This window comes from Trichechus manatus, unplaced genomic scaffold, assembly GCF_000243295.1.
Source record: "Trichechus manatus latirostris isolate Lorelei unplaced genomic scaffold, TriManLat1.0 scaffold00153, whole genome shotgun sequence".
Classification (NCBI taxonomy): domain Eukaryota; kingdom Metazoa; phylum Chordata; class Mammalia; order Sirenia; family Trichechidae; genus Trichechus; species Trichechus manatus.
The window spans coordinates 3,793,717-3,811,491 of NW_004444089.1; the positions used below are offsets into that span (position 1 = coordinate 3,793,717).

Below are 17,775 nucleotides of genomic sequence, written 5' to 3' on the forward strand. Positions count from 1 at the left end.
TGTGGACATTCTTTGAGACCTAATATGAAGGTGCCCACTTCTAGGCAGAACTTGAATTTACTTGTTAGGTGCTTGGGAATACTCCCATTTTGGGGATCACTAAGTCATATCGTGAGGTTCTCTGGACCACTTAGGACATGCGAACCTCAGCAATTGTGCAGGCCCATGGCCAAAGCTAATGAGCTGTTTGTTCCCTGTATCCTTTATTTCCCTGGATATAACCCTTTGCTGCTCTGCTTAGTGCCAGGACAGCCTTCTCTGCTGTCCGCTGCGGCTGGAGGGAGGGCGCGTGTGGCATTCTGGTGGACCTTTCCTTTGCAGGTGTGTCTTTGTTTGGAGGGGGAGGGAACATAGTGTTTTTCATTAATGTCAGGAGGGTCTCTTATGTGACTTTGTACCTTGACAAGTTCAGATGTACTTTTGTCTCCCTTTCCCTGTGAGACCCCCAAAACTGAATTCTGGGTTTGTCAAGATCGGCAGATGCACTTGGGGCACACACGGGTCTAGTGCTCCATTTACTTCTCTGCGTTCCGGCTTTCTCTTAGATTTTGGCCTGACTAACTTGTGATGCCTTTAAGAATAAGCTTTTTTGGATTTTTTTTTCTTTTTTTTTTGTATAGTATTTTTTTTAGTTGGAGGGTTAGTGTAACTGGAAATGAAAATAAAAAGGTTTTTTTCTTTTAATTTTGGGAAATGCTCAGTAGAGTGATTTTCATTAAATAGATAAGTTAATTACTATAAATTAGACAGTTATAAATTATCTTGGGAGGGCACAGTTTGCTTTCTGTGTTTATCATGAATGTAGTATATGCATATTTTCTGGTTTGCATCTAATAGTTTTCTCGTTTTAGGGGTAAAAATATTTCCATCATGGCTCATTCAAAGTCGAGGACCAATGATGGAAAAATTACTTATCCTCCTGGTGTCAAGGAAATCTCAGATAAAATATCTAAAGAGGAGATGGTGAGACGGTTAAAGGTGAGTAAAATTGGGTTTCATTTTCTGGACATCTGTTCAGGGTGGGGGCACCCCCTGGAAATGACATGGGGGGATGTCCCTTGCTAATCCAAACCAAATCCACTGCTGTTGAGACAATTCTGACTCATAAAAAAACAATTGCTAGGGCAACGTAAAAAACAGAGCAGCTAATGACAGATGTCAGGGAGAGGAGCTGAGAGAGTAGAGGAGATGAAGGAGCAGTAGGGTTTCCTTTGCTGTTGGTTAATGCCGGAGCAGCTGGAAAGGTGACGCTTAGATTTTCTGGGACCTCCAATACTTGGTATAAAGAACAAATCCACAATACCCTCTATTCCTTTTTGTTTGTGGAAAGTTGTCTCCTTTCTCCTGTACCACATTTGTTATATAGGAACAACCCTTTTAATCTGAGATGGGACGCTTTCAGCGTATACTGAGAGATCAGGCTGTATTTCACTTTCTTTAAGGTATTCTGAGAGAAGGCCAAAGAGTTGTTGTTTTAGCTTCTCCCTTTGCTTGTGACTTGCAGCAGTGAGTGAAGATTGGTGGTGAACTCTTCTAGCTGAGACGGTCATTCACTGTATGGGAAGGTCTCTGTCTGTTTGGATGGTTCGCCTTTCCCTTCTGGCAGGGAAAGTCCTGTGAGTGTTAAGATGGCTGAAGGAGAATAGTGGCCAGGGAGAATGTCAGGCTGATTTATTAGTTAGTTTGGATGGTATTTATCTATTTTTGAGCATTTTTTCCCCTTGTAGGTTGTATCTACCTAGACATTTATGTTGCTCGATGTATTGTTACTCACTTGGATTTCAAGACTGGAAAACTTTCCTTAATTAGTCTTTGAAAGCCCAAGAGTTTTAAAACAAAGTTCTGTTTTACAGCCATTGATCTACACGGCGTATTTTTATAAGAAGAACGAAATCCTAATACAGTATTATAAATTTCACATAAAGTCTTAGTATTTATGAATAAAGTATTAGAATGTCAGATCTTAGATGTATATTATTCAGAAGAAAAGATGTCTCTGAACAGATTAAATTTGCCAGTAGGTGGATATTTTATCTAGTTGGGACATGTATATTTAATTTTAAAAGTTGAGCTGTAAACCTCTTATATATGACACTTAATTTTCTGTATATTTACATTATCTTGATGTTTTGAATTTTAGGAAATAAATCCTTTTTTTCCCTCAGATTTGCTTGTATTTCAAAAATGATATCTATTAAAATTTGCTGAGAAATGAAGCTCGAAAGCAGACAGAATATACAGTTATAAGCTGATTAGCATTTAGTGTCTTTTAGAGATGTTATTTATTTACTTGATTTACACAGACATCTTCTTGACTCTAGAGGATGTGTATGTGAGTTATGAACGAGTTTAATGCCACCCTGCGAGCTGTAGACAGTAGTGAGGAACCCAGTGTCAGAATCTGGCCCTGGAGCAAACTCTGCTGTGAGTCTTGGTGGAATTAGTTCCACAGTGTTCACACCGGGTGTTTGTCATATACTTCTGTTACTTTGTTGACTCTTTTGCCTGGTAGTAATGTGTTTAATATACTTTTTCCTAATTTACCCTTCCAGTATTTTTAGCATCCTTTCTGGAAAAATATAAAAAGGAGTGTATGTGGGGTGATAACTGATTTTGGATACATACAAGTAAATGTGTAAGTTGTATGAATTAGAACAATTTGTTAACATACAAGGTGATGTCGTTTATGTCATTTCCAGTTTATCCCATAACGTTTTATTCAGAATGTACTTAATCCTCTCTTTTTTTTGAAAAGATTCTAGAAAAAGAAGTAGTTCCCTGTGCCTAGATCTGGTTTTTATTACCTTTCATAATGCACCAGGGCCATCAAAACATACATCTTAAAAGCAATAAATGTAAAAAGTTAGGAGCCTAGTCCTGAACACCGTACCCTTAAACTAACAGTCGTGCCAGACAGGAAGGGTTTGTCGACTGTTGGTTCTGGCACTTGGCACAGCAAAGCCGAGGGGCCTCTCTGTGAGGGACAGTGCTTTCCAGGGCTGCTTTGAGAGTTCCCGAAGAAGTGGAACCGTTCATTACTCGGAGGGCTGTCTCCACAGCAGAGCAGAAGCCCTCGCCGCGTGTGGCACAGCCCTTGGTACTGGGTGGCCAGCCCTGCCTGTTGCTTAGCATGTGCGGCGCCACCTAGTGGGCACCAGCCGGTCACCTTTTCATCGGCATGGTCATTAAATGTCGGTTCCTGTCACATTAGACAGTTCTGTGGAGTCTCGTTTGAAGTAGGAAAAGTACTTGGTCACGTTGCCCAGGCTGAGGCTGTCGTGACTGCTGATGCTGAGGTTAGAGACCCCTGTTCTCAGAATTCCGACGATACCATTCCTTTCCATGCTCATTTCCATCCCACTTCTTTTACGTAAGTATTTTTGAAAAAGGCATTTCCCGGAGCTTCCTGCTCCTCACCCCATATGTGCCATTGAGTCCTGCCCGTGAACTGTCCATGTCATACCTTCTTTCACTGTGCCACAAGAAGTCCTCGCCAGATGCCGTGATACTCACTGCACGGTAGCCTTTTCACATTTGGAGCTGCATCTTCGACATCCTTGAGTCTGCGGATATGATTTGTTTTAGCTGAATATGTAAAACCGTGTCTGCAGTGGTTGTGGCGCAGATGGAGAAATCTAAATTGTCATCCTAAATTTTTCATGAGGGGTATACTTGACGAAAGGATTTGAAATATTATAGAAAAGGGGTGTTATTTTAAAGATGGAAGGACTACTAATTTTAGTCCAGTTGTAGAAGTGAGACCAGAAATACCAAGAAATACTAGAATTCTTGCAGTAATGACCATTGCATAAGGTTAATTTCAAACTTAAATCTAGTTAGCAGATATATACATAACTGAAAAGTATTTTGCTTAGTTTTTAAAAGAAAAGTTGTTTACCCTGTAGTCTTTAGAAGGATCTTTTCCTCTCAAATAGATGTTTCCAGGGAGGGAATGAAAGTATGCTTATTGGAAGTTAATTTTTGCAGTTAATATGGCCTTTATTTCAAATGACTCTTTTTACGTGGAGCATTTCATTATTTGATTGAGATGTTTTCTTTTTTTGTATAGATGGTTGTGAAAACTTTCATGGATATGGACCAGGACTCTGAAGAAGAAAAGGAGCTTTATCTAAACCTAGCTTTACATCTTGCGTCAGATTTCTTCCTCAAGCATCCTGATAAAGATGTCCGCTTGCTTGTGGCTTGCTGCCTCGCTGATATTTTCAGGATCTATGCTCCTGAAGCCCCTTACACATCCCCCGATAAGCTAAAGGCAAGTACTGATTTCAAGACCTCCTAAGATGGGCCGATCCCTCACTCGTCTTGCTAGGTTGGACGTTGAAGTATTTGGATAATTGCTGTGAAGTCCTTGTCATCAACCGCAGCGATCTTTGTTAAACGACTTGTGTTTGTTTAGAGCTCAGGTTCAAAAAATGATTTCTGATCCTCAGCCTGAGAAGTCGATTTAGTGCCGTGTGTTCTGTGGTTATAAAATTGTCATCATCGGCTCTGTCTCCCTCAGCCTTACCTGGGAAGCAACTCCTTTTCCCTTCTGAAAATTCATATTGAAGACCATATTCATTATTTAAGAGAGAGTAACCTAGTATAATATATGAATCCTAATTCATTTAATGGAAGGTCTGATGTGAATTGTTTTGAAGAAAATACAATGAAAGCAAAATTTTAATGGAAAGATAGAAAAGACGTGTAGTATTTGGTAATGGTGGTTGTAAATAAAGGCATCTGAGCACAGAACTTGTAAGAGATGAGGAAAGAAGGGGACAGCGTGATCAGTCACTTTGGCAGAACGCTGGCACTAGCATGAAATAACGAGTGCTGTGCGGAGAGATGCTGAATGTTGATAAGTCAGGGTAGGGAGGAAGTTAAGACAGCAACAGCAGAAACATAATTGTGGAAATTGTGGGGTAGAGAAGGAGCCTGTAGGAAGATTATTAATTCACAGTGTGAAAACATGGCAGAAAATGTGGGTTTATTTCATGAAACAAGTATCGATGTCAGTTATGTGTCTGGAACTGGGTTTACATTGGTGAACAAAACAGATAGGATTCCTGGACTCAGTGGAGCTGCTTCTTGATTGTTGGAATGAGGAACCTGCTCATTGATCAAGTCGCTCAAAATTCAGGTGTGGAATACCCACGCTGGTTTGGGTATGCCTGTTCTGTAATTTTGATTGGTGAAAGGATTTCAGGATGAGGTGGTAGGGAGTGCAGGAGAGAAGGAGAGGGGCAATATTTGTCATTTAAAAGTGGAATTGAATTGGAGGATTTGAGAATAGTCAGAGACTTTAAAGTGGATCACATGAGCTGGTCCGTGTAGTTGTGTGCCCAGGTGTATCACTTGATTTCTAATTGTGAACTTCTAATCTCGAGGTCCTTCACTGGTCAAGGATTGTGCTGGGTCGATGGTGGGCAGTGTCCCCCCCCCACTAGGTGTCTGACTTTAGACGGCGGCTGCCCAGCTCTTCTACCTCTCTTGCGGATTTCTCTGTTTGTGTGGCCAGTGACCAGTGTCAAGGCTTTGGGGTAATGCAGAGTCCTCCTGGAAGAAGAGCTACGGATCCCTGTTCTGTTTATAATAAGATGATTTCTGAGAATATTGAAGAACTGAAATTAAATAGGGTCTTTGTACATTATGCCATAGCTTAGTTAAAATTCTAAAGTATCTAATTTTTTTGTCAATAGCTCTTATTCTAAATGCCTTTTGGCAGGGGGCAAGCAGTATTTAAAAACTGTTGATCTTGAGGGTGTTTTCTAAATATTTATAGAATAGTTTTCGCTTTCTTTTGATTTTGTTAACATCAAGTTGGTATTTTTCATTATCTATAATAGAAAATTACGACACCTTAATCCTCACCTTTCCACTATCAGTTTGTTATTGTCATCTGAAAACCTTTTTTTTACACATGGCTTAATGTGTAAAGTCCCTATCATGTGCTAGGAATTTAGGTGAATAATTGTTGGAGAGATTAGAAATGAGCGACGGTTGTCTGTCCATCTCCAGAGAGAGTCTCTGTTGGTCAGCCCAGGAAGGGTTCCTTCCCGGGGGGCACACTCCCCTTTCTATTCTCAAAGGAACCAGACTCTGCCAAGGCTACTTTTCACAGAATCTTTCTTGAAAAGCAGCTCAGTCATCTGTATATTAGATTTCTCTCTCTCTCTCTCATACAAGCTTGCTTATCATTTCACTTATAAGCAAGCATATATTGTTGTTGTAGTTAGGTGCCATCGAGTTGGTTCCGACTCATAGCGACCCCATGTACAACAGAATGAAACACTGCCCGGTCCTGCTTCATCTTAACAATCATTGCTATGTTTGAGCCCATTGTTGCAGCCACTGTGTCAGTCCATCTCCTTGAGGGTCTTCCTCTTTCTCGCTGACTCCGTACTTTACCGAGCATGATGGTAAATTATAGTTGACTTAGTTTTCACGTCTATTTGTTAAACTTGATGTAAGGTGAAGTTTTTCTTCCTCTACTATGAGATCGTCATAAATGATTTATTGTTTTCCTATGAAGGATGGTAAGATATTTATTGTTATTAATGTTATTCATATGAATGTGTACTTTTAAAAACTTACAGCCAAATACAAATTTTTTTTCCTGGTTTTTGATAATTGATGGTATCTGCATGTGAGTGCTGACTGAACTTTAGGAATTTAGTGTATGTTTTCATTTAGTATTGATAATCTAAACACTGCTTTTGTCTTTTCTTTTCAAGGATATATTTATGTTTATAACAAGGCAGTTGAAGGGGCTAGAGGATACAAAGAGCCCACAATTCAATAGGTATTTTTATTTACTTGAGGTAAGCAATATAGTATATCTTGAGTTAACAACATTTAAAACTGACTTTTGTGCTTGGATATTTTTACCAGTTAAAGTGGTTACCTTTCACCTTTTTTATTTTTTACCTTATTTATAGAACATTGCTTGGGTCAAGTCGTATAACATATGCTTCGAGTTAGAAGATAGCAATGAAATTTTTACTCAACTATACAGAACATTATTTTCAGTCATAAAGTAAGTTTATTTTACCAACTATGTAACATTTAAAAAATATACAGAATTTCTAACTTATAAGTGAATTCACATACAGCATGTTTGTTATAAGGAGCTCTGGTGGGGCAGTGGTTAAGAGCTTGGCTGCTAACTGACAGATCAGTAGTTTGAATCCACTGGCCTCTCTGTGGGAGAAAGATGTGGCAATCTGCTTCTGTAAAGACAAAAAAAACCCAAAAAACCCGCTGCCGTCGAGTCGATTCCTACTCAGAGCAACCGTATATTAGAAACCCTATGGGGCAGTTCTACTCTGTCCTGTAGGGCCGCTATGTGTTGGAATTGACTCAATGGCAACGAGTTTTTTGTTTTTTTGGTGTTTGTTATGCTGGATGGAAGGCTAAGAGTTCTAACTTAAAGAGCTCACTTAAAAATCATTTTCATAGAAGTTTAAAAATGAGTAGAATTTAATTTTGCATCGTAAGGAATAATTGGTCAGAAGAATGGCATAAAGTAATTTACAGCCAATGTAAAAATTTTTTTGGATTGTGTTGCTATTTTTTAATTTTAATTTAATTTCCCTAATTCATGTGAGTATTTGAGCTTTTTTGGTATTTAAAAAAATTATTTACCACAGTTAACTTTGGCATAGCCATTTGATTCTCTGAATTTAAGGAAAAATTAAAGTTACATTTGATTTAATCACTTGATTGTGATTAGGGAATTGTGGTGAAATTAGGGAAAAGTAAACGGAATGTAGTTTGAAATATATTTTTGATACTCATGTAAGATTTGTAGAGAGGCTTTAAATGCATATATAGTAAATATTTAATATATTTATTTCATTTTTTATAAAGTGCAATGCTTGTCAGTACATCTTGTGATTAAATACTTGTAGATTTCAGTTACACTTCAAGTAAAATATCTGTTTTGAATTTCAGCAATGGCCATAACCAGAAAGTTCATATGCACATGGTCGACCTCATGAGCTCTATTATTTGTGAAGGTGATACAGTATCTCAGGAGCTTTTGGATACAGTTTTGGTAAACTTGGTGCCTGCCCATAAGGTAAGTAGCAATATATATTGAACTGTGTCTAATATCTGTAAATATTCAGGTCTAGAATTTGTATTTAAGTTCTAGATATAATTTATCCCTGCTTTTACCTTAGTTCTGGAGAATTTGTTTTGTTGACTAATACTTATACTGTGTTTAATGTTTAATAAAATACAATACGCTTACTACTCACCAACTAAGTGAAAAGAAGAAGTAATTTAGTTCATAAAATAAAATATCTGTAACAACTCAGTTTCATATGGGAGGTGCATTAATAGCTACTTAGATGCTATTACATAACTTTATATGTTGAGTTTTATGAAGGATTAAAACAAACTCCCTTGTTTAAAACTGCTTGCCAGCTGAGTTGAGCAGATAAGGGAATAAAGGAAGAAAGAAAATAATAAAAACATTGGGAAGCTAAGTGTGCCTTCAAGTCCTTTGAACTTGCCCTTCGTCTTCTAGGCTGTGGTTAGAATTCAGCGGAGGAAGCTGTTCAGCATAATGGCCAGGGATGGTAACATCTGAACCTCATCCTGAAGGTTGGGTAGAAAATTCACCAGGCAGACTAGTGATATGGTGGAAAGGAACAGGGGAAGACGTTCATTTCAGTTGAGAAAATAGCATGTGCAAAGATAAGGAAATATGAAAAAAAATTGTGTGATGAAAGAACTAGTAAGCAGTTCACTTTGGTGATTAAATGGAGACTGGAAGCCAGAGCAGAGAAGATAGGACTGCAGATGGAGACCAGGGGTCGGATAGTGAAGGCCCTGCAAAAGTCGTATCCAGCGGTTGGGTTTGTCTTTTCAGAGGTAGAGAGATGATTCAGCGCAGGGATATAGTCGTGTGTGTGTTGTAGAAAGGTAATTTTAGTATAGAAGATGAACTGGATTGAGAAGAGGCTGGAGCTGTAGGTACTAATTGGGGATACGCTGCAGCTGTTTAGGGCCTTAACCGAGGATGGATGACCTAATGAGCAAGGTACGCACGGGCTTACTTACTAATCTGGAGTGCACAGTTTCACATGGGTTTCACCATATTGCTGATGTGGTGAAAAACAGGTGAAATTGTGCACTAGAGATTAGTAAGTAAGCACCAGTGAGCCCGTGTGTACCTCAGTAAGTAAGCACCGGGGAGCCCGTGTGTACCTCAGTAAGTAAGCACCGGGGAGCCCGTGTGTACCTTGCTTATTGGGTGATCCCTCCCTGGCCTTAACTAAAAGACGGTGACAGTGTAGATGGAGAAGAGGATGAAACTGAGAGAGCAGTCGTTGCGGTTGGAGACCAGGGCGACGCTGATGACAGTGTTTCTCACCTGCGTGACGTTCATCAAGATTTGTCTGGGTTTTTTCCTTGTATGCGTCTGCTTTGATTGTTTAACATGACTTACTCCCCAGTAGGCAGCTGGAAATACGGTTGTGTGATTTAGAAGAGGTCTGGGTTAAAGAGAGCAGCACAGGAGTCACTGGTAGAAAGATCTACACAGACTAAGACCTCTGGCAAGGTGCAGTCCCAGCCTCCAGCCACACAGCACTGCCGCAAAGAATGCTTCCGTGCAAAGGATCTCGGAATTTCCAAACTCACTAAAGAATATGATGCATCAGTGCTGAAAGTCAGCAGAAACTACAAATAGCAAGATTATACCTCTGTGTCAGGGTTCTCCAGAGAAATGGAACCAATAGAATCCCCCCGCCCCCATCTTTATTTCTGTATTTAGGAGTTGCCTCACATGATTGTGGGGGCTGGCAAGCCTGAAATCTGTAGGGCAGGCTGGTAGGCTGGAAGCTTGGTAGGATCTGATGCTGTAGTCTTGAGGCAGAATTTCTTCTCTGGAAAAGAGAGTTTGCTTTTAAGGCCTTCAGCTGATTGGGTGAGGCCCCTCACATTATCAAGAGTAATTGCTCTTCTTAAGGTCAGTTGATTTTAAATGTTAAACACGTCTACAAAATACCTTTACAGCAGGACCCAGATTAGTTCCTGATGAAATAACTGGATACAGTAGCCTTGCCAAGTTGACACAGAAGGCTGACCATCACAGCCTACCCCACATCAGTTTGGCACCCATACACGTCTCCTTAAGCCATGCTTCATCTCCAAAGACAGTAACAGAGTCATACTTGTGCCTGTCATGGTGCAGCCATCCAGCGTGCAATCAAAAGCGCACCACTTCTTTCCCCAGAAGATGACGGCACGTCCGTGGGTGGTGGTCACTTTTCTCCATGTCCCGTAACTTAAATACTGTGAGGCAAGGGTAGCTGCTGCTTATACAGTTTATGTTTTATGGTAAGGGGGTATAAGAGAGGGAAGAAGAGAAAGCTGTTTGAGAATATATATATAACAAAACCAGGAGGAAGTACTCATTTCTGTAACTAGTCCCATCGGCATAGCTGGCGTTTATAACTGCCTTCATCCACTACCCATTCTGTATTCCCTTTGCTCTCAGCAAGCACCCGAAATCCTGGTTGTTTGCCTGGTGGTTAAAGACATCTTTCCTGAAGGGTCTGGGCCGTTAGTAGTCTTGGCTGAAGCGGGTTGTTGTAGTTTTCCATTGGAGTCCCTGGATGGTGCAGATGGTTAACATGTTCCACTGCTACCCAAAAAGTTGGAAGTTCAGGTCTACTTAAAGGCTCAGAAGAAAGGCCTGGCAATTTATTTCTGAAAGATCAGCCACTGTAAACCCTGTGGAGCACAGTCCTCTTCTGGCACACATGAGGTTGCCCTGAGTCAGAGTTGACTCGACAACATCTGGCTTGGAGTTCTTGGATGGTGCAAGTGGTTAATGTGCTTGGCTGCTAATCAGAAGGTTGGAGGTTTGAGTCCACCCAGGCATGCCTCAGAAGAAAGGCCTGGTTATCTACTTCTGAAAAAATTAGCCATTGAAAATCCTATGGAGCACAGTTCTACTCTGGCACACATGGGGTCACAATGAGTCACAGTCGACTTTATGGCAACAGATAGTTTTCCATCGACTTTAATCACAGGTCACAGTAGTACTAAGAGACCCCTTAAGGGATCTTTTGTATTTCAGTATACTCTTGTATTTCAGTATACTCGTTCTTAACCTCTCTTGTGTAGTGAGCGCTCCAGTGTTGCCTTGGTAATCAAGATCAATCACCCCAGTGAGGACAGTAACTCCCTTCTTTGCCTGTTGATTCAGAGGCATGAGGAGCCCATAGTGGCCAGATGTCAGTCTTAACTTCACTGTTGTGTCTCCTGGTGAAAGTTTTCCTTCCTTTGGAACTAAGACCTCTAGAGCACCAGAGCACAGGGTCTTGGTGATAGGAAGCAAAAATGTTGCTAGTTGATCACTTGAGATAATAGTGGGTGGTGCCACTCCTGTTTTCACCCCTTGATACTTGGACCTGTGAGTCGTGGGTATGCGAGAAGTAGCTCCTGTTATGGAATGAATTGTGTCCCCCCAATAGGTATTGTAAACCCTAACCCTGTACCTGTGGTTATAATCCTATTTGGGAATGGGTTTTCTTTGTTATGTTAATGAGACAGTATTAGCGTATGGTGTGTCTTGAGTCAGTCTCTTCTGAGATATAAAAGGAATAAATTAAGCAAGCGGAGATGGGGGAAGATAGACGCCATGCCGCAGGAAGATGACCAAGGACCCAGAGTATAGAAGCTGAGGAGACGAGGACCTACCCTCAGAGCCGACAGAGAGAAAAAGCCTTCCCCAAGAGCTGGTATCCTGAATTCGGACTTCTAGCCTCCTAACTGTGAGAAAATAAATTCGTTAAAGCCACCTACTTGTGGTATTTCTGTTAAAGCAGCACCAGATAACTAAGGCAACGTCATATATTGGATGCCGATTTAGAGCATATACAGGCTCTTGGAGAACATTGCCCCAGCTCTGCAAGGTATTGCCACGTAGCTGGTGTTGTAATTGAGTCTTTACAAGGCCATTCCGTTGTTCTGTCAAGCCACCTGCTTCAGGATGACAGGGAACATGGTAAGACCGGTGAATCCTATGAGCATGGGCATGTTGCCACACTTCATTTGCTGTGAAGTGAATTTCTTGATCCTAAGCAGTGCTATATGGAATATCATGACAGTGGATAAGGCATTTTGTAAGTCTATGGATGGTAATTTTGGCAGAAGCATTTCATACAGGGAAGGTGTCTTAGTTTTCTAGTGCTGCTATAACAGAAATACCATGGATAGCTGTAACAGAGAGAAATTTACTCTCTCACAGTCTAGGAGCCTCGAAGTCTGAATTCAGGGCACCAGCTCCAGAAGAGGGCTTTCTCTGTTGGCTCTGGGGAAGGTCCTTGTCATCAATCTTCCTGTGGTCTAGGAGTGTCTCAGTGCAGGAACCCCGGGTCCAAAGGATGTGCTCTGCTCCTGGCACTGCTTTCTTGGTGGTATGAGGCTCCCCTGTCTCTCTGCTGTCTTCTCTCTTTAATACCTTGAAAGAGATTGACTTAAGACACAACCTAATCTTGTAGATTGAGTCTTGCCTCATTAACATCTTAGAGGTAGGGTGTACAACATATGGGAAAATCACATCAGATAATAAAATGGTGGAGAATCACACAGTACTGGGAATCATGGCCTGGCCAAGTTGACACACATTTTTGGGGGACACGGTTCAGTCCATGACAGAAGGCAAATCCATATCTAGATAAGTGCCTATTCTAGTAAGAACAAAGTACTGCCCTTTCCATGGTGGAAGAGGTCCACTGTTGTCACTCTGCCAGCAGGTAGCTGGCTGACCACCCCAAGGTATGATGCCATTCTGAGGACTCAGCTGGTCCCTGCTGCCGGCAGATTGGGCACTCAGCAGCGATTGTAGCCAGGCTGGCCTTGGTGAGTGAAAGTCCATGTTGCTGAGCCCATGCATAACCTCATCCCTGCCACCATGGCCACTTTGTTCATGAGCCCGTTAGGCAGTGACAGGAGTGACTGGGGAAAGAGGCTGACTGTGTCCACAGGATGGGCCATCTTATCCACTTGATGGAAACCCTGGTGGCGTAGTGGTTAAGAGTTCAGCTGCTAATCAAAAAGTCGGCAGTTTGAATCCCCCAGGTGCTTCTTGGAAACCCTATTGTTAAAATCCCCTTAAAATCCTGTGGTCGCCCTTTGATGAGCTTTTACATTATCTTCGTGTTTTCTGCATAGATAGGTCTAAACGAATAATTTCTTTTATAAGAATCAGCACAAAGCTGGTTCCTTTGAGGCAGAGGTCAAAGATGTCCCAAATGTCTAACTTTTCCAAGCTACTGTACCACTCTGTCATCTCTAACATCAGCTACTCCCTCTCTCCTCAGTACTCTCCCTCTTGTCTTTGGGTTCCCTAATTCCTGGCAATGTCTCACAGAACTCACGAACCATATAAAGGAAATGGCTCATGCGGTTGTGGAGGCTGGCAAGTCCCGAATTCGTGGGTCAGGCACAGACTTCTCCCTCAGTCTCTGCCCAAAGGTGCTCAGCTTTCTTGCTCCATTGGCCAGGAGGCCTGCTGTGCCGTCTCCTGTGGGTTTCTCCTTCTTCGGTTGTGGTGAGCTCCCCTCTGTGCTCTGGAATTGGCTCTCTTTTAAGGCAAATTGACCAATCCCCTCGGTGGGCCACAATTATCTTATTTGCACATCCCCACCCAATCACCTGGGTGGGAGCCACAAGACCGTGGCTAGAAAGGCCATACACAAAAGTAATTACTTGCACCGCAAGGTCTGTTCACATGCCTTTTCCCCATACCTCCTTGTTGCCAACTTCCCAATCATGGTTCTTCCTAGTCTGTGACTATCCAGCAAAACCATTGGCCACAGCCCGTGAATCTCCGTGTACACTCGTACTTCTGGCTATTTCTCATTCCAAGCAAAGTGAACAACCAGATGCACTGCCCGCTAGGAGGATTCTCCTTCACCACTGTCCTTCAGGGATGTCCCAGAAAGGGGCTGGAGTGCTGCAGCTGTCCACATTCAGGTGGTGCATGCATATGGCACAGAACCATGTATAAACCAGACAAGAGTTTTCCTCAATCAACTGATCATTGGGAACTCCCCATGAGGCCAGAGGTGGAGGCCAGGAGAGAGAAGGTCATGTAGCAGGAGTAGGGACCATTGACTTTTGGGCCACTTCCTCATGTAACTTGTTTGTGCCTTCAGGGCCTGTTCAAGCCTGATGTCCTATATATTACTTCCATTCGATGATGGAGTGCTGTTGTGCACACCCAGTTTTGTGGCTTGGTGGGTCACGTAGCACGTAGTTCATGATGGGCAGGTTCAGGTTACCTGGTAACTTAGTGTCCCGTGGTGAAGCATTTAGTGTCTACGAAGGCCCTAGTAGGAGCCCTGGTGGCACAGTAGTTAAAGCACTTGGCTGCTAACCGAAAGGTGGCCAGTTCGAACCCACCAGCTGCTTCATGGGAGAAAGATGTGGCAGCCTGCTTCTGTAAAGATTCACAGCTGTGGAAACCCTGTGGGGCAGCTCTGCTCTGTCATATAGTGTCGCTATGAGTTGGAATTGACTCTGGCAATGGGCTTGGTTTTGGTTTAGGGCCCTAGTAGCAAGCCAAGTCAACACATAAAGTTAATCATCTCAGCCTTAAAAATTCAGTTAATATATTTATTAGAAGAAAAATAAACACCCTTAAAAGAAATAAAGGCAAAATCTGCTTAAAGGGCTTCAAAAACCCCAAACCCTCTGCTGTCGAGTTGATTCTGATTCATAGTGACCCTATAGACAGAGTATGTCTTGGTCATCTAGTGCTGCTGTAACAGAAATACCAGAAGTGGATGGCTTTGACAAAGAGAAATTTATTTCTTCTTTTGGCTAAAAGTCCAAATTCACTGCGTCAGCTCCAGGGGAAGGCTTTCTCTCTCTGTTGGCCTTCTCATCAGTGTTACCCCGGACTAGGAGCTTCTCCGCCCAGGGACCCCGGGTCCAAAGGACACGCTCCGCTCCTGGTGCTGCTTTCTTGGTGGTATGAGGTCCCCTGTTTCTCTGCTTACTTCTCTCTTTTATATCTAAAGAGATTGCCTCAGGACAAAATCCAATCTTGTAGATTGAGTTCTGCCTTACTAACACAGCTGCCGCCCATCCTCCCTCGTTACCATCATTGAGGCGGGATTTACAACACATAGGAAAATCACACAATACTGGGAATCATGGCCCAGCCAAATTGATACATACATTTTTGGGGGGACATAATTCAATCCATGACAGAATAGAGCTGACCTGTAGGGTTTCTAAGGCTGTAAATCTTTATAGAAGTGGACTGTCACATCTTTCTTATGCGGAGCAGCTGGTGGGTTCGAACCACCGACGTTTTGGTTAGCACCTGAATGTTTTAACCACTGCACCACCAGGGCTCCTAGTTAAAGGCCTTAAAGATATAAAAATAAGAGTTAAAAAACACAATAGCTAGACAGTATAAAAAGGGAAGATGAACAAAACTTGGTAGAATGAAAAATGGTCATCGAAATTAAAATCTTGATTAGGTTAAATACAAAAGATACTTAGAGATCTAGGAGGTAGATCTGAGGAAATTATACAGGCGGTGAGGTAAAGATAAGGAAAATATGAAAGATAGTAAGACATAAAGGTTAGAATCAAAAAAATCCAGTATGTTTAATAGTGGTTTCTGAATGGTAAATGAAGAGTGGAGAAGAGATGCTATTCAAAAATTACTTTGAAATGTTCCAGAATTGATGAAAGGCATGAATTTATGGATGAGGTAACAAAAGTGTCATGAGCAGGAAAAGTAAAAATAGATCCTCATCCAGACACATCCTGTAAAAATTGGAGAACAGTCTATAAAGCACTCAGAGGGAAGAGGCCTAGCCCTTACAAGGGAAAGAAGGTTAAACTTATAGCTGACCTCTCAATAGCAAGAAGAGATGCCAGAAGATAATGGAATTATATTTCCAAAATGCTAAGATAAAATAACTCTCAACCTAGAATTGCATATCTAGTTTGAATGGAATTAAGACTCCAGCGATTGACGGAATACCAATTGAGATGTTTAAAACAAACAGATGCGATTCTGAAAGCGCTTAGTTGTGTATGCCAAGAATTTGGAAGATACCTACTTGGCCAGCTGACTGGAAGAGATCCACATCTGTGCCCGTTCTAAATAAAAATGATCCGGCAGAATGCATAAATTATCAAACAATATCATTAATACCACACACAAGTAAAATTTTGTTGACGATAATTCAAAAACTGTTGCAGTAATACATTGACCGGGAACTGTCAGAAATTCAAGCCAGATTCGGAAGAGGATGTGGCACGAGGGATATCATTGCTGATGTCAGATGGATCTTGGCTGAAAGCAGAGTACCAGAAAGATATTTACCTGTGTTTTATTGACTATGCAAAGGCATTTGACTGTGTGGATCATAACAAAGTATGGATAACATTGCAAAGAATGAGTATTCTAAAACACTTAATTGTACTCATGTGGAACCTGTACATAGACCAAGAGGCAGTCATTCATACAGAACAAGGGAATACTGTGTGGTTTAAAGTCAAGAAAGGTGTGTGTCAGGGTTATATCCTTTGACCATGCTTACTTAATCTGTATGCTGAGCAAATAATCCAAGAAGCTGGGCTATATGAAGAAGAATGCGGCATCAGGATTGGAGGAAGATTTATTAACAACCTGTGTTATGCAGATGATAAAACTTTGCTTACTGAAAGCGAAGAAGACTTGAAGCACTTACTGATGATGATCAAAGCCAACAGCCTTCAGAATGGATTATACCTCAGCATAAAGAAAACAAAAATCCTCACACTAGACCAATAAGCAACATCATGATAAACGAAAAAAATACTGAAGTTGTCAGGGATTTCATTTTACTTGGCTCCACATCAACACCATGGAAGCAGCAGTCAGGAAATCAACCAACGTATTGCATTGGGCGAATATGCTGCAAAAGACCTCTTTGAAGTGTTAAAAAAGCAAAGATGTCACTTTGAGGACTAAGGGCGCATCTGACTCAAGCCATGGTATATTCAGTCACCCCCTGTGCGTGTGAAAGCTGGACAGTGAATAAGGAAAACCAAAGAATTGATGCCTTTGGATTACGGTGTTGGCAAAGAATATTGAATATACCATGGACTGTCAGAAGAGCCAATAAATCTGTCTTGGAAGAAGTACAACCAGAACGCTCCTCAGAACAGCAAATGGCTATTAATAGCCAAACAGTTTTGAAGAAGAATAAGAAAATAGTAGGACTTATTTTACCTGGTGTTCAGATTATTTCCGTATACTCCTTTGTCTGTAATTAGACAGTAATAGACTAATGGCCATATGGAAATTCTGGAGAACATAGACATACAGAAACTTGAGAGTATAGGGATTTACAAATCAGTGGAGGAAATGATGGGCTATTAAATGATTTTAGGACAATTGAATATGCATATAGGAAACAATAAAGTTAGTTTTTTTTAATCGTTGTAGTTGAAGTGAAAGTTTACATTTCAAGTTAGTCTCTTATGCAAAAATTTATACATACATTGTTATGTGACCCTAATTGCTCTCCCCACACTGTGACGGTAAATTCAACCAGCTCCTAACCCTGTCTGCCTTCTCATCTTACCTCTGGACAGAAGCTGCCTATTTAGTCTCTTGTATCTACTTGAGCTAAGAGGCACATTCCTCACAAGTATCACTTTATGTCCCACAGTCCAGTCCAATCCCTGTCTGAAGAGTTGGCCTCGGAAATTGTTTTAGTTCTGGGCTGATAGACAATC

General features: G+C 41.4%; 1 protein-coding gene across 9 annotated transcripts in view; it reads left to right on the forward strand.

The window, feature by feature from the left end:
- The first annotated feature begins 250 nt into the window (after nucleotides 1-250).
- Nucleotides 251-17,775, forward strand: part of PDS5B (PDS5 cohesin associated factor B) — a 122,547-nt gene continuing 105,022 nt past the window's right edge. For 2 of the 9 annotated variants that reach the window (XM_023740348.1, XM_023740350.1), the window contains exons 1-5: nucleotides 252-978; nucleotides 4,070-4,273; nucleotides 6,738-6,824; nucleotides 6,942-7,039; nucleotides 7,957-8,083. In XM_023740348.1, the coding sequence (XP_023596116.1) occupies nucleotides 871-978; nucleotides 4,070-4,273; nucleotides 6,738-6,824; nucleotides 6,942-7,039; nucleotides 7,957-8,083 (624 nt within the window). In that variant the 5' untranslated portion in view covers nucleotides 252-870. Of the gene's footprint in view, nucleotides 979-4,069; nucleotides 4,274-6,737; nucleotides 6,825-6,941; nucleotides 7,040-7,956; nucleotides 8,084-17,775 lie in introns of all 9 variants that reach the window. The other 7 variants (XM_023740357.1, XM_023740356.1, XM_023740351.1 and 4 more) reach the window with 5 other exon arrangements.